Source organism: Hippoglossus hippoglossus, chromosome 22, assembly GCF_009819705.1.
Source record: "Hippoglossus hippoglossus isolate fHipHip1 chromosome 22, fHipHip1.pri, whole genome shotgun sequence".
Classification (NCBI taxonomy): domain Eukaryota; kingdom Metazoa; phylum Chordata; class Actinopteri; order Pleuronectiformes; family Pleuronectidae; genus Hippoglossus; species Hippoglossus hippoglossus.
In genome coordinates, this window is record NC_047172.1 from 6,343,670 (window position 1) to 6,359,772 (window position 16,103).

The 16,103-nt window shown below is 44.4% G+C and overlaps 1 protein-coding gene across 1 annotated transcript in view; it reads right to left on the reverse strand.

Moving 5' to 3' along the window:
• Nucleotides 1–16,103, reverse strand: part of fndc3ba (fibronectin type III domain containing 3Ba) — a 96,960-nt gene that overhangs the window by 20,614 nt on the left and 60,243 nt on the right. The window contains exons 8-22 of the mRNA XM_034577125.1: nt 13,740–13,798; nt 10,662–10,813; nt 10,511–10,570; nt 9,857–9,995; nt 9,290–9,343; nt 8,892–9,016; nt 7,774–7,948; nt 7,272–7,358; nt 5,759–5,894; nt 4,820–4,891; nt 3,291–3,409; nt 2,975–3,080; nt 1,675–1,847; nt 1,083–1,196; nt 510–659 (exon numbers count right to left, since the gene is read on the reverse strand). Of these exons, the coding sequence (XP_034433016.1) occupies nt 510–659; nt 1,083–1,196; nt 1,675–1,847; nt 2,975–3,080; nt 3,291–3,409; nt 4,820–4,891; nt 5,759–5,894; nt 7,272–7,358; nt 7,774–7,948; nt 8,892–9,016; nt 9,290–9,343; nt 9,857–9,995; nt 10,511–10,570; nt 10,662–10,813; nt 13,740–13,798 (1,721 nt within the window). The remainder of the gene's footprint in view (nt 1–509; nt 660–1,082; nt 1,197–1,674; nt 1,848–2,974; nt 3,081–3,290; nt 3,410–4,819; nt 4,892–5,758; nt 5,895–7,271; nt 7,359–7,773; nt 7,949–8,891; nt 9,017–9,289; nt 9,344–9,856; nt 9,996–10,510; nt 10,571–10,661; nt 10,814–13,739; nt 13,799–16,103) is intronic.

A 16,103-nucleotide genomic window follows, 5' to 3' on the forward strand; every position in this document is an offset into this window, starting at 1 on the left:
AGATAGTGTCTGAACGAGCCGATGTGAGAACACAGCAGGGAAATGGCTGCATGGGCCTGTGGCGATGTTTCTAAAACACGACCGAAAAAACTAGATGAATACAAAATATCTCAGGGTGAAAAAGAGACACAGACGAAGGTGCCAACTGTGTTGATGCACTGTTAACACAACCCCACAGCAGAATCAAGAGATCTAGAGATTCTCTTGTAGTTGTGAATGCGTTTGACTGCTGCGTTGTTCACGTCATTAAGTCAAACTCCAGAAAATGTGTCATGTCTGAAAACAAATTACGAGTGTGTGTGGTTTTGTGTTTTGCTTGATTGAATGTTGTTGACAGTTGGTCTCATTTTTGCATGTGTGTCTGCATATCTGTGTTCATGCATCATTCATGCCCCTTCCCCTTTTCCTGTATGCAAACATCTGTGTGCCTGTGCATGAATGCAGGTTGGCCCGTTAGCGGACGTGATCGCCCATGATTGTGTTGGAGTGTGCGTTTCTGGTTGTGTCACCTGTAGCCTGCAGCAGTAGTCTGTGGCAGGCGTCAGATCTGACAGCTCACACTGTGTGGCCGATCCACAGTAGATCAGCTCCATGGGCTCCTCCTCCCTCGCCCACTCCAAACGATATTCGGAGATGTCTGTGCCCGAACCCTCGGGACTCTGCGGCACACAGAGACACACACACACACACTCAGCTCAGAGAAATCAATGGGAACTTGGAATAAAAAAAGCAAATCAGCCATAAATTATTCTGAAATACTGACAGGATTGATTTAATTTCAGATACAACACCAAGGACTTTATTTCATTTTCAAAACATCGTCCAGGAAAGCTGGGGTCCTATGATGAATGGTCTGCTGGGTGAACTAGTTAACAACACACCATGCAGACAAATTCAAAGCTGCAGGTTTTTAGGTCAGGGGAGTTTCGGCAGATTTTTACACAGATTGTAAAAATGTGGCCGCTCCGTCTCTTTCCGTCTTGTCTTTGTTTTCTATGCCCATACAAGAAGTTTCTTTCGTTTTGATTAATATGGGTGTGATTTCTGTGTGTGTGTGTGTGTGTGTGGGGGGGGGGTCTCACCTCCCAGTTAAGCGTTACACAAGTGTTGTTGGTGAGAGTGATGAGTGGCGCCCCGCACTGGCCAGGAGGACCCGCTGCTGTCGTCACCTCTGTGGGGTCAGAGTGTGCTCCCAACTGCAAGAGAAACACACATCAACAATTAGAGGTGTGTGTGTTACCTGCGTGTGTGTGTGTGGACACGTGAGTTGTGTGTCTTTGTACGGTTACGTGAGCTGTTTGTTCGGTGTTCCCTGCTTCCTATTTTAAAGTGTGTACACTGTGTTTGTGCCAATCAGCTGGTCTGAGCTCCAGTTGACTCTTGTCTGTGAGAATAATCAATCAAGTGTTAGCTCCAGTCTGTGGTTCACTCCAATCCAAACACCACCACTGCTCAGACTGTCTGGGACACTTAATACCTGCTGGCCCCTGTTTGTATGTACATATATATTTAGTGGTCCAAGTGGCCATTAAACAGAGTATTTAATGCTTCTAAACTGAAAATAATGACTTTGTGGATTTTATGGTCTTGCCCCTGCTGAAGGCTTTTCCACTTCTTTTTTTTGTGATAATTCCTGAAGACATTCCCGCTGTGTGCGTGTGTGAATTTCCTCACCCCCGCCTCGTTGGCAGCCCGCAGTCGGAAGCTGTACGTGGCTCCAGGTAGCAGACTGCTGACCGTGCATTGCAGCTCCGACCCGTGGTAAACCTCTGCTGGCTTGGTGTCGCCCTCGCTCATCTCCAGACTGAACACACACTCCTCACACACGACATCACAGACGGGGGAGTCTGAGCACAGAGGCAGAGAATCAAATCTTAGTCTGAGGACACGTATTCGAAACGCAGCCAAGCACCAAAGGTACAAATTACATCCATGTCAGCCAGGACTCATTATACACGAGTGAAGACTTTGAAGGAATTGAATGAAACGTACTAAGTGTATTTCCTGGCAAAATAGAAGTAATCATTATATTGACAATTACTACAGTTTGACACTATCTCCCTTTCTGCTCCCTTGACGTCTTGGATGTAAAAATGTCATCACTGCATCATTGTGCGTTCACAAGAATAGGAAGGAAGGATGGACGGACATGTGTCTCCGGCTACAGCTGTCTTTGTGCGATGGAAATCATTCAGTCACTCAGATTCTATTAGAAGAGCCCAAATCCACAAATCACAATTAGGTGAGACATCCTCGGCCTTTAACCAATGACTAGGATGATGGAAAAGATTAGTGAAGGGCCGCTCTCCCTGGACGGACAGAAGTGCAAAGGATGTTGTGTATCAATGTTTAAAGTATTTATATTCATATAAAACTTAAGAAGAATCTTAACATCTTCTATACAAACATTTTCAAGATTCATTCAAGATAGCGTTTCATTTTCAGGGACACGTGTTTACGGATCAGTTCTTCAGGTACATTTATAAGTCACTTCCAAACGTCCTCCCTCCAGATGCTTTATGTTGGCTGCAGCGTGGTGAGGGTAATAAATGGCGGCTACAGTGGGGGAAGCCCCTCCAACACGTTCTCTCTGACCTTCAGCTCCAGTCAATCGTAAAATATGGCAAGCGCTGCCTGAATGCGAGCTGATTAGGGCCGTGGCCAGCTGTATTAGACCGGCTCAACCATGAGCTTCCTCTGCGTTTCAGGCCGGGAGACTTCGCCTGCCAACAAATAACAGCACTAATCTGCAATAATGGGCCGGCGTTAGGGGACTGAAGTCAGATATGAGGCGAGGTAAAGGCGGTTAATGGGCTAAATTAAGGCTCAATTAGGCCGAAACATGGCTGACTAAGGTTACATTAGAGCTGGCCAGGAAACATATTCAACTGCCAGAGGACGATTTGGCCGACCTAACCTAAATACATTCTGGAGAATAAAGCTAAACATGGCGTACGTGTGTGTCTGCACTCACCCCATTCTAACTGCACCTCCTTGTGTTTGGCTTTACCCACAATCCTTGGCGGCTGGCAGGGGCCTGGCGGCACGCTTGACGTACGAACCGGAACACCGACAGTGCACTTCAGGAGCAGAGACAAACACAGGGGGAACAAAAGAGAAGAGGAGGGACAATAATTAGACACCATTTGATTAATAAGAGTTACAGGCCCTTTGTTCAATATGTGTTTGTGTAGTTTCGATTTTCTCACAATGCTGATGAGTCACGGTGAAAATTCAAAGTTCAATTAAGGCAACCACTTTAAACTTGTGTGTTTGTGTGTGTGTCTTACCTGGCTGTGTCCCCCGGTGGTGATGCTACACACACGTAGGCGGTAGAGGGTCCCGGGTGTCAGGCGCTCGCACATGCATTCTGTTGCTGGGCCGCTGTACGCCACCTCCCACTGGCCCGCTGCACGCACACGCCAGCAAATCGCACAACAGAAGAGATAACACGCGATTACATAACCGATCGTATACGCAGGCAAACAAACATGAAGCGTATACATCTCCTGCTGTCACGTATGCATTTCTGCAGCGGACCTATTTATTTTCTCCCAGAAATAGAATCTCATTGTATTTAACACCTGCACCACATTGTGTTGCTATTTGTGGCACATTAACAGATTGTGTGGGCTCCTGAATTGACTCCACCTGTGAAACAGCTAATGCAGGTTCTGTTTGCACCGCAGCACTGAAAGCTAATGTATTGTGATTATGTAACATACGCTTTGTGGATTCAAGTGAACTTCCAACAATGTGGAAGCAACAGAGACTGTTGTATGGAACTGACTTTCTTAGTTTACTTAAACATCTGTTACAGAGCAGTACCCCCCCCACACACACACAGGAACACACACATTTGATTAATCACAAAAAACACAAAGGGATGAATCAGAGTCGTCCTGAGCCACTGGTTGTCAGAGTGATGGTGAAAGATGAGAAAGGGACAAAGAAACAAAGAGGAGCCATAAGAGACAATAGACAGATGAAGACAGATTCTGTCCCTGAATGATGTTGTTAAATAAAGGACTAATAAAGTGATTAAATAGAAAATGATGATGTCGCCCTGACAATTGACCTTAATGAGATGAATGTTATCACTTCATTATTTTATCCGAATAGAAATCCATCTGAATATTTTCTCAGTTAGTGTTTTAGTGAGCACTTCTCAGATTCCAAATTACTAAGAAACGAGAAATTCCCTGAAGGTGTTCCTGAGAGGTTTTGTTCAGCTGAAACAGGACGGACGGATGGACAGAGGGACAGAGGGACAGTAAACCAAACAAAATGCCTTGGCCCTCAGATGTCGCCGATGCAGAGGCACGAGAAATGTTTGGCTGTGCAAATTAGCTCCGACGATATAAGTGAGAAACTGAATTAACCGAGTACATCAATTCAGACTAATTAACCAATTAAGTCCGATGCAGTGTTGTAACGTAAAAAAAAGATGTACTCCTGTTGATTCTGTCTTTCATGTGACTGAGAACAAATTAATCTAAACCATGTCCCGTTTCCCCTCGCTGTCGCATGAACTCAAAGACACAAGAAAACACTTAGTTTTCCTGGAGAGCAGATCTGAGGCAATCCAAGCGACGCTGTGTGTTAAATTGATGCTAACAAACAGTGAATTATGGATGCTACTCCTCTTAGGGGGAGTAAGTGAGGGAAATGGACACATGGAGAGAACAGGTACAGTGGAGAGGGGACACATGGTACATTTTGTGCTTTGTTTTATAAGAGCGCGGACTGAGAACAAGCAGCTAAATTAGCTGAATGTATGGAGATGATGGACGATCGGACAAACAGACGGACATCGTACCTTCAGAGCAGCCCTCTGAGATCTCCAGCAGGTACGTCAGAGCCTCTGAGCCCCCGTTGTCCTGCGGAGGATCTGTGGATGGATTTATTTTAGTCACATATAAACATCAGGAGCAACAATCTAGATAGAATATAAAACAATTTCCCACATAAATGGCTTCAGGTAAAGAATAAACATATATTAGTAAAGTGTTGTTGGATTTGGTGAGAATAAAGGTCAGAGCCCAATGAGCCTCAAACAGATCCTTTTAACTTTTTTGCCTGCATCAAGGAGGATTTTCAATTTCAACCCCTGTCCATTTGTTTGTTGGTTTGTCAGCAAGATCACAAAAAAAAACAACTACTGGACAGTTTCCATCGAGCCTTAATGAAAGGATGGGTTTTGGGTCAGGGAAGAACTTATTACAGTTTTAATGGGGATGCAGGAGTTCTTTATAATCAATTTCCTTGAATTTGTGATGTTTTACGGGCATTTTCTGACATTTTTGCTGATTTTCCAGAGAATAATTAATGGATGTTGAAGAAAGAAAAACATCAAGGACATTCCGAAGACTGATATTTATACGTCTGTGCAATTTGGTGCAGCTTGATTGAATTCAAGGAGACTCTTGGACTTTGAAAGAGGTATGAGCTCTGCTGAGTGTTTTTCTAATTTAGTTTTTTTAATCATTTGGCCACCAAATTAAAAAAAGAAGTGAAGCTTTAATTTTTCTTGCTTTTCTTGTGAAACTATCTCTAAAACCTCAATTTCATGATCATTTTGCGAATTTGCCCTTAGCTGGATTATATTCTTTTGGTTGTAATGGTCCGTTAGATGGTCGAAATTATGCATTTTACATTAAGTGTGTATATTTCTACTTGCATCTTTTGAGTGTGTGTGTATGTATGTGTGTTATGAATATTCTCGTCCGTGTGGCGGTAAACGTGTGCCTGTGTTTACCCCATGTGACGGTGAATCCGAAGGCCGTCGCTGCGATGACACAAGGTGTGGATGGAGGGCCTGGTTTGTCTGGATTGGTGGTGCACACCAACACCTCACTGGGGCTGCTCTTTCCCTCCATGTTCGATGCTATGAGCTGAGGAAGAGGATGACAGAGGAAGCACGGTGAGAGGCAGGGGAAAGGGAGATGAAGAGGGTGAGAGAAGAGACAAAGTGAGTAAATGAGATTCACAGCGAGCGTGTTCAGATGAGACAAGGGAACCTACAGAGAAATCTATGGAGGAGTAAGATAACTGTCCTGAATGTGAGGAGCCATTCCTCGGCACACATTCACCCCTGGTTGTCCTGGCTCCTCCACCTCCATCTACTCCCTCCATTAACTCATCTGATGGACAAACAACTTGCTCTGTTTCAACATGTCCACAGCAGACGACCATCTCAGAGAACACAGAGTCGCCTCTTGTGTGTGTGAGCATGTGTGTCTGCCGCCTCGGCTGAGGGACGGAGTGAGGACAAGTGCACATGTGTATGGACGTACATGTGAGGTGTTGTCTGAGGTGACAGAGTCAAACACATGCAGACACTGGCAGAGATCTCCAGTGGGAACATTTTGTTTCACAATGTCCTCACATTACGAGCAGCTATCACAGCTTTTAGTGGAGCCGCACCGTGGTCTCCGCCCGCTAAATTGCCTTGTTTCACTACTCTTGCAATTGTAGCCAATCCTCCGCTGGTAAAATACTCTATTCCTTCCATGATTGATGGATGTTATATTGCCACTGGAAGCCACCTGGATATGCCGGTATCCTTGGAAACACATCACTGATGGGAGGAAACTGATCAACCAAGAAAGCCTGGACCGAAAAGAGGCAGCCATGATGATTCCATGAAAGAATGCACCTGAAATCAAATAACACCTACAATATATACACAGCTGGGCCTTATCTATCTAGGAGGCCCTGCAGGGTCACAGCAGGAATTTCTCTGAAGATTACTTTTGCGTTCCCATCATAACACAACATTGTCATTTCATTATAGGAGCACAAGTGTGCAGTCATGTACCCGGGCAGTTGTCATGAGTACAGGAGCTCGTTCCGAACGAATCCGAGAGCCTCCTGCGGATCATCACTCTTCTTGAGAGACGAAGAATTCGTTTTACATTCACTACTTATACAACCCTCCTTATTGAGCAGAAGAGCTACAACAGCGTACTTCATATGAAGTTAAAATTAAAATTCAATAAGCCGATCCATAGAAGTGGGGTTGTGATTGGAGAAGACGAGTGGAAATGGGCAGAATGTTTTAATGCAGTGGATTCCGGCCCTAAGCCAGTTGGGACCCGACAGGTAAGGACGGGTTCTTGCTTCATAGCGTCGTGACACATGTCAATCTTCTCCTCTAACTCTTAATGTGCGAGTATTCTTAATACACAGCCCTAATATTGTCATTTTCTATGCAAAGATCCTTTCAAAAGTCAAAAACAAAAAAACACACGCACAAAGTCGTGACTTACCCTGAATTTATACTGCGTACTCCTCTTCAGGCCTTGTACAGTACAAGTCAAGTTTTCTCCAGTGTACTTTGGATGAAAGTCTGTTCCCTGTAGGAGAAAAAAAAAATGATTGCACGAGGTGTGCTTTTGTGTGTGTGTGTGTGTGTGTGTGTGTGTGTGAGAGACGGTTTGTTCATCCCACTATGTCTGTAATTTTGAATATTTTGTCACAATCAGTTTTTTACAGTACATCATAACAGTGCATATTTTCTTTTTCTTCCTCCTCATATTTGATTTAACTGACGACAGAGTTTCACAAAAACCAAATGTAGGTTTCATGTTTACTATGATGGATTATGTTGTTGCTGCCGCTTTCAAATCAATAAGGGCTGTTTTAATGTGATGGAAAATAACCAGTGCCAATAACATTAACTGTGTTTTCATATAAATAATGTGGGAGCTGTGTGTGTGTGTGTGTGTGTGTGTGTGTGTGTGTGTGTGTGTGTGTGTGTGTGAGACTCACGCTGTTGTCCTCCTGGATCTCAAGTGTGTATTTGAGCTGCTCCTCGCTGGGACTGCCCTCGGGACGCCCCCACTCCAGGGTCACCCAGGACACGCCGGCCCTGACCAGCCGCGGCGCCAGAGGCAGAGCGGGCAGGGTGCCCATGGTGTAAAACACCACCTCTGTGCTGAAGCCACTGCAAGAAAAAAAAGACAAGCACATTTCCAGTTTAATTTCCATTTTGCTTTTATTTAAAAAAGCTGAAGTTGTTGGATTAAAAAAAAAATTGGAGGAGAAAGGGGACTGTGGGCTTGTGCATCATGAATTACAAATACGGCAGAGATGGAGAGAGGTGCGTGCGTGAGTAAAAGTAATGAAATCAGAAAATAACACTGAGCGCTCGGCCGAAGGGAGTGCATGTGTGATTGCAGGTGAGGATGAGGCTGGGGGAGGCTCCCAGGGGCGACGGCAAAAAGAACAGGAAGAAGACAGAACATATTGTAGACCTGTCGGAAACCAAACCGAAAAGACAGAGGAGGAAAACTCACTAATTTGTGAGTTTCAGGAGGAAAACAAAATGTGAACGAGGAGGTTGTAAAACTTTGTTTTTCGAGTAAGAAATATAGCGAGTAACTGAAATCTTGTGCGCGCCAGGGGTGACTGTTAGTACGAGTTTGTGTGTCGGCGGCTTCAAATGGGAATCGGGATGAAGGATGCAATAAGGCCGCTCTGAGTTGAGCTCACATCACCTCCCCCCCCCCTAACGACTGCAGACGAGATGCTCTGCTCCGTAATGACAGGGAGGAGAGAACGACGGGAAATGGGATAAGAGAGAGAGGACCCGTCTCACATACAGAGTAATAGCTATAGATTAGCTGGTCTCTTGGTGGCGTTCGGTGCACGATGTGTCTGACACTGACACATTCTGCTGCCATGGGTGTCAGTATCCGTGGTTACAAAAAAATATGGGCGAGATCTCACAGGTGCTGAATGTCAGGTAGAAAAGCTGTCATGTAATTTAATAAACCTGAGCTCCTCCAACAAGGAACAAGAAGGAGTTATGACGTCTGTCTGTGTTATTTCTGATGATGATTTGTGCAGAGTGCATTGTGTGATTTTGTGTTTTCAGGCAACCGTACCTTGTGCCGATGTCGTTGTGCGCAGCCACTCTGAACGTGTAGCCACAGGCGGGAAACAGTCGTGTCAGCTTACAGTGTCTCTGGCTCCCAAAGTAACATTCTCTGAAAACACTGTTCTTCTTTCCCTGCAGGAGAGAGGGGAGGAAACAAGAGGAGAGGAGGTGGAGGAGAGGAGGTGGAGGAGGAGAGGAAAGGAAAGGAGAGGTTTGAGATTAATTGCAATAATGTATTTTTTAAAAAGTAAAAAAGACAAAAGAGAGAAGATGAGGAAACGAAAGATTGAAAACTCAATAATTCAAAGACTTATTACATCTTATCACAGGAGCTGAATGTTAATGTCAATTTAGTGACGTCTGCAAGGAACCTGACGGATGATGGACATCGAGAGCAGGACTCACCTCATCCCACTCGAGCAGGTAGTTTGTGATTTTGGATCCGTTGTCGCCTGGGGGCTGTGGGTCGGGGGGGAAATGGACCGAGCGAGGAAGACAAGAGGCGAGAGAGAGATGGAGAGATTAGCTGAGGATAAAAGACTGACACGGAGGCAGACAAAATACCTGCCGTGTTTTTCTGATTGGCCTCATATCCTGTCTGGGCGACTGATGTCACTCTTTATCACTGACTGTGTGAGTGGATAAAGAGAATTCGCTTGTGTTGAGAAAAGGTCAGAGAGGACAGGCGGGGACGGAGCCTGTCCAACGATGTAAGAATGTGTCTCTAGCAGATTAAACCGGGTGACAGAAAACACACTTTGTTCTGAGCATTAAGTTGTAGTTCAAGATAAAGTCAATAAAGTTCAGGAGGCATTAGATTTATTGTATAATAACGCGGGTGCCATCAAAAACTAATTCAAACCATAAATTGAAATGACTGTAATGTTTATTTGGGAGAGAAAGTGCTTAATCAGCTGTCCTCAAGATTAAAGCACGGGCGGCTCGGCATTAAAGATGTCCGTGGCGCTGTACCTTCCACTGGAGGGTGAGGGTGTTCTTGGTGCGGTGGGAGAACTTCGGGGGTAGCGGGACGTCGGGGACGCTGCAGTGCGAGGTGAACGAGCCGGCCTCTGAGCACGAGCCTCGAACCGTGTTGTACATCGCAGAGACCCTGGAGCAAGACACAGAAAACAGCATTGAAACATAAGAAATACCAAACGGCACAGGTGGTGGCAAATTGTGCCGATTTGGAGATTCTGCAAAACCTTGTCCGGACTAAGAACCTCTAACTTTGCTCTTGTTCACTTTATTGACGTGAAACTAGGCACAGGGGATGTTCAGATGTTGTGCTACAGGAAGCCAGAGGTTTTAGGCAACAACTGCATTTTTATTACACAGCAGATATTCACTCGTGGACATGAAATCTTTCATTTATTTTGAAATGTGTGTTCTATCTTTACCCAGTGACATTTATACTGAACATCAGAGATCTCACAAGTGTTAACTTTATACAGATATCAAGATTATTCCTATAGACCCCGTAGCTGCAGAGTGACACTCTATTCAGTTTGAGTCATATTCAATCAGGAGCATGTGAATCGGGCAGGTAAAACAAAGACAAGAAGAGGTAGAGTAGAAAAACTTAAATAAAGATGGACGGGTAAGTCAGGTCAGAAACCTCCTTACCGTACGTGGTAGTCTGACGCTGGCCTTAGGTCTTTCAGGTGGTACTCCAATTCCTCGCCACTGAAACACACACACAGAAGAGCGTGAGCTTCAGTCGACCTGATGTGAACTCCGTCTGTACGGTGTGTTCCTCTAGCGTTGTGCGTCCTACCTGTATATGAGGCGATACTTTCCATCTCGTCCCTTATCCGAGAGAGAGACCTCGTAGGAGCAGGACACAGGCATCCCGTTACTATGCCTGTTCACCAGCCCTACCGGGGGGGCCCAGGACAGCCGTGCGGCCCGCGCCTGCACATTGGACACCTGCAAGACACACAAAACATATACAGTGAATGTTATACAGTATTTTTACCTTGTATTAACTGTAACTTTTGTTTACGCACGGGGGGATAAAATCCGGGTGTTTTTACTGTACATGTATATCTTACTCTTCAAGTGTGTCTACGTGTGTGTGTGTGTGTGTGTGTGTGTGTGTGTGTGTGTGTGTGTGTGTGTGTGTGTGTGTGTGTGTGTGTGTGTGTGTGTGTGTGTGTGTGTGTGTCACAGTGAACCAGTGTGTCTTTGAAACCATTACTCCAGATTTGTCTCTTCTTTCCAGGCCAGGAACGTACATGAGAATTAACATGAACGAACACACACACACACACACACACAAACAAAGAGGCCTCCTTGTTTGTGTGTTTGACAGCCTGTCTGTGCACCCGACTGCAAGTGTGTGCACGTTTGAGGGGGATTCAGCTGCAACACTCAATGAGACACTCATTGTATTCGTTGAGAATTCTTGATCATGATGTTTAGTTTTCACGAGATCATTTTACCGAGAATCTGATGGAATGTAAGTGAAGTCATAGTTTTGCTCGCAACGACCTGACGTGCAAAGACAGAGGGAGAAAATGGCAGAAAGCAGAAAGAAGTGAAGGATGAGGGACGCCATTTTGAGGTTTCTCCTGTTACCCTTTGACCCTGAGAGAAGCCTGTTCATTGTCTGAGTGTGACAGACGGTTGAGCAAAGACCAGTGAAGTCGAGGGGTCTTCAGTATAGTACAGTACACACAGGGTAGTACAGAATACTGTGGATCTTCATCACCATCCCTCATCCTCTCATCACCGTTTGTAAATTAATTTCTGTCTGATTCTCGATCACATAATAACTGCTTTTAACAAAACACTTTACATTATGTTATAAATGTAATGTTCAGTTGTATATGACTACATCTTTATTGTTCTTAATTTGACGAGTTAGGATTATCTACATTACATGAAATATCTGTTCCAACTGATGATGACAGAATGGAATGATTGTGTATTTATAATTATTATAGTTCGGCTCCCTTTGTTTCTAAATCTTAAAAAACATGTTTTTGTTACTGGTGCTGCTGCTCTGCTTTCTTTTGTTCGGTTTCTTTTTCTGAATAATGATTTTCTTGTAAGGCTTTTTTGGGCTGGACATATAATGTGCATGACACAGAAATAAAGTCAGTCAGTCAGTCAGTAGTGGTCCTGGGTGATGGATCATCATCAATTTAAGTGTCCTTCACTAATTCCTTTTCATTAGTTTGGTCATACGCATTAATCCATTGAGACACTTTTCTAACATAACTTTTTATTGAGTGAGTTTAAAATTACAGACTTTAGCAAACTGGAAAAAACTCTCACCTTGTCCTTAGTCGCATTTTTCTCTCCACAAAGGATTTTACATTTCCATTCCTGTTTGTATGATCTTGCAAAAACTACTCAACAGATTTTATTGAAACTTAGTGGAAGGGTGGCCAAGGAGGAAAACATTACAATTTTGAAGTGGATCCAGATAAACTGGGAGATCCATTATTTTATTCTCTCCCTTTAACATGGCGACATAGCCTTTGTGGAGGTCTGCGTCTCTCCGTGCACCTGTCTAGCTTTTTGACAAAATAACGAATTTATTAAAGAGAAGTGCAAATCGCTTTCCATTGTGTTTGACAGTGAAGTTGCCCGCCCACCACAACTTTCAAGGAGATTTAAACATAAAAAATGCCTCTGTATTGAAGAGATGGTGGGTTGAGATCAGTTTGAGAAATAGCCTTTGACTTAATCAGATTTGGAGGAGGCCTCTTCACCCATCAATCAGTCTATGTTTGGACGCCAGCATGGGATTAGAAATATGAATGTAACATAATACCTTACGGTGACCGTCGGCAATGATCAGGCTGCTATGTGCATGTTAATGTCGCCACTGATGCATCTTGCTTCAACAGTGAACATGGTACAGACCAGATCTCATGGGAAACTTGTTTTTGATATAAAACCACACACTACAACCAGAGGAGCAACATAATATCGTGAAGATTTTTAAATCAAGTACTTTGTCACATAAGCTCCGGCTCTGCAACACCTGCGACCACAAGAGTGGGTTGATTCCATTGAGGGGGAACATGACCCATTACAGACTGCTGCCTCTTCTATAAATGCATTAGAGTCATTGAAGTTTATGACACACAAAAATAAACAATATCTTAAAATTGCTGTTTTTCTCTTTTTTCCCCCTCTGACTATCAACTACAATAATGCTACTCTATCAGTGGAAAGGCCATCTGAGGTAATTAGAGCAGGTACACTACCACCCTACGTTAACTTCTGGTCTGTTTCGTGTATTGAATAATATCTCCTCTTTTCCATTCTCCATTTTCTCCTTCTCTCACGGCTGCGTCCTCACAATCTATTACAACCACTGATATAAACCCACAGATATCAAATGGTCCAATTGCACACAGCCTGCTGACCACACCGCTTTAACAGCGGCAGTGAGCGATTCCTCTCTGGTAAACCATGTCTGCAGCTCATTCACTCACATCCACATCCCTCCTGGGGGGGGAAGGAAAAGGGCCGTTACAGTGTTTACAGTGTTTTTCAGCCGATAGAGAGCAGGAAGCAAATGGATGAGCAGATGCTGCCCTCGTGTGGCCAGGCTGGGCAAGAGCTTGGATGAGCCGTGGTCTGAAAAAAAGACAACGCTGCACAAAGTCTGTCACAACAGATTTGTTTTGTTTGTGCGATCGTCTGATTTTTGTGTTAATCACACAGACAGGGTGGAAATATGGGAAAGATATCAAAACTGGTGCCAGCTATGACTGCACCAGACACGGAGGTGATTGATGAAAGTGGTTATTATTGGGTTGAAGGTGTGTGTGTGTGTGTGTGTGTGCGCGCGCGCGTGCGTGCGTGCAGCAGCTGTGGGAGGATGTGTACCGACCTGTGGTTTGTCGATTGTAGACAGCATGTCTTGAACACGCTTCCCCTCTGAATCATGATCTGAGGAGACAGAGACAAGGGAAAATACATTGATTACTAAAAGTCCACTATAAGCGGTTTGTACGTTGCATTCAGCAAAATAAGAGCGACTGACTCATGAGGGCAGACGCAGCCGCAGGTGGAGTCAAGACTTTCAATCTGTCTGCACATTTCCACCATCCACAGTTTGAGAAAGACGCACATCAACAATTTTTGCAGAAAACACACACAAAAAAAAACATCTGTTGATTGTTACAGAGGTTTATTGTGTTTTAAATGGTTTTTTCTTAATCTAATCTGTGTCTAATTATTGTCCAGAGTCAGCCAAGGTTTGGATGTAGATTAGAGGGGGGGGGGAAAGCCTGATTAGATGCACTTTGACCCCCTAATCGTCCCCTAATATCTGCCTGTGAAAAGATCTTATCCAACTCGGTCATCTGTGGGGAAGAAAAACACCCCAGAAATAGCTCAAAACAGACCTAGATTCTTGTGTTGTCTAATGCAGTGTGATGCAACACTTGTTTTCTTCCACCTATTTCGTCTCATCGAGTCATGAAGAACAAAACCCCCGGCCGGGAAAATCACTGAATTATCCAGAGCTCATATAGAGAAGCATTAGGTCCAGATTCCTGATCTGGAGCAGATAAAAGGGGGATCACCCATTCAAAAAAAAAAAAAAAAAATACTGTATGAAAATGACTTGTAGCCCCCGGTGATTATTTTGTTCTCTGGAGTCATTAGTTCATAGACATCATTATCCTAATCATTATTATGGATCATTTTCAAACCACCGTCCCCACACATGAGAGTAATTATCCAGAGAATGACGTGACGTCAGCAGTGCTGTTGTAGCTCTGCAGCACGACTTGTTATGCCTGACATGACACTGAGCATAAAGCTATTATCTGTGTAATGACTGCTCATTATAAAGCTGGACTTTTACAGAAAAACAGCATTATAATATTAAATATAGAATAAAATGCTGTAGGACACCAGATAATAAACATGTGCGAGGCTCCGTGTGGCAGGAAAACACAAGGTTGTTCAGTAACATACCCACTGAAACTCGGCAGTGATATAACTTTGTATTTCTATTAATGATTTTGATTATCATTGTTGTACTTTACAATAACACATGAGCACTAGGTAGTGGTGACCCCCCCTTTTCCACCGGTTATGTTGCACACTGCCCTCAGGGTGGGTATGAAGGTGTGTGGGTGTGTGCATGTGTGGGCACGTGTGTGTGGCGAATGGAAGTTTCCCGCCTGTGTGATCCTCGCAGTTGAGATCTTTCCAACCAGAGGAGATCTGCTTTCTCCATCTGCGTCTGACCGCGGTAAATCACACTGGATACTGCGTGTGTGTGTGTGTGTGTGCGTCAGCAACACAAATCATGTGTGGTACCGTCATACAGGACCAACGAGGACAAACTGCACATACATGGAAACAAAAAAAACAAAACACACACGCACACATACACCACAATGCATATTTGTGTACAAACCAGTTTGTGTTTCAAACGTCACTGTATGTTTAGAGCAAGTGTTAAATGAGTCTGTGTGTGTGTGTGTGTGTTTGTATGTGTCAGTAGCTAAGTCCCTTTGACATATTCTGTGGAGGAGAGGGCCTTACTGTGCCTGGGGGTACACTTATGAGTCATGGCAACAGTGATGTCATGGAAGCACAGCCTCAACTTGACCTGCGTGTGTGTGTGTGTGTGTGTGTGTGTGTGTGTGTGTGTGAAGCTGAAAAAAGCGACGAGAGAGAGACTGTGTGTCTGTGTGTCTGTGTGTGTGTCAAGCTGAAAAAAGCGACGAGAGAGAGACTGTGTGTCTGTGTGTGTGTGTGTGTGTGTGTGTGTGTGTGTGTGTGTGTGTGAGTCTCTAAAGTCCCACTATCAGGTTACAGTAGATTGGTGACGGGTGACATGAGGTGGGTAGTTATGCTACTGTGTATGCATGTGCACGTGTTTGTCTGCGTGCGTGTGTGCGTCTGTGTGCGTTGGGAGAGTTCAAGAGGTGAACCACACATTCTGCATCACTGCTAAAGACACATTGGCTCATTAGTGCACCTTTTTCATAAACACACTTATCCCCTTTCATCCATTTGGACCGAGGTGAACTTTTGTCTTTTATGGAATAAAATCACACCCGGACTCACAGCTTCAGACGTGAGCAGCTCTGTCGGCTAATAGGCTGACCCAGCTTATTCCACCCATTAATCACAGCTGAGTGAAGGAGAAGAATACGGGCCGTTTAGCGCCGCCGTCCTGTAGCTACTTGTCAAGTGCAGCTAAGAAAAGACGAGGATTCCATGACCGCATCGC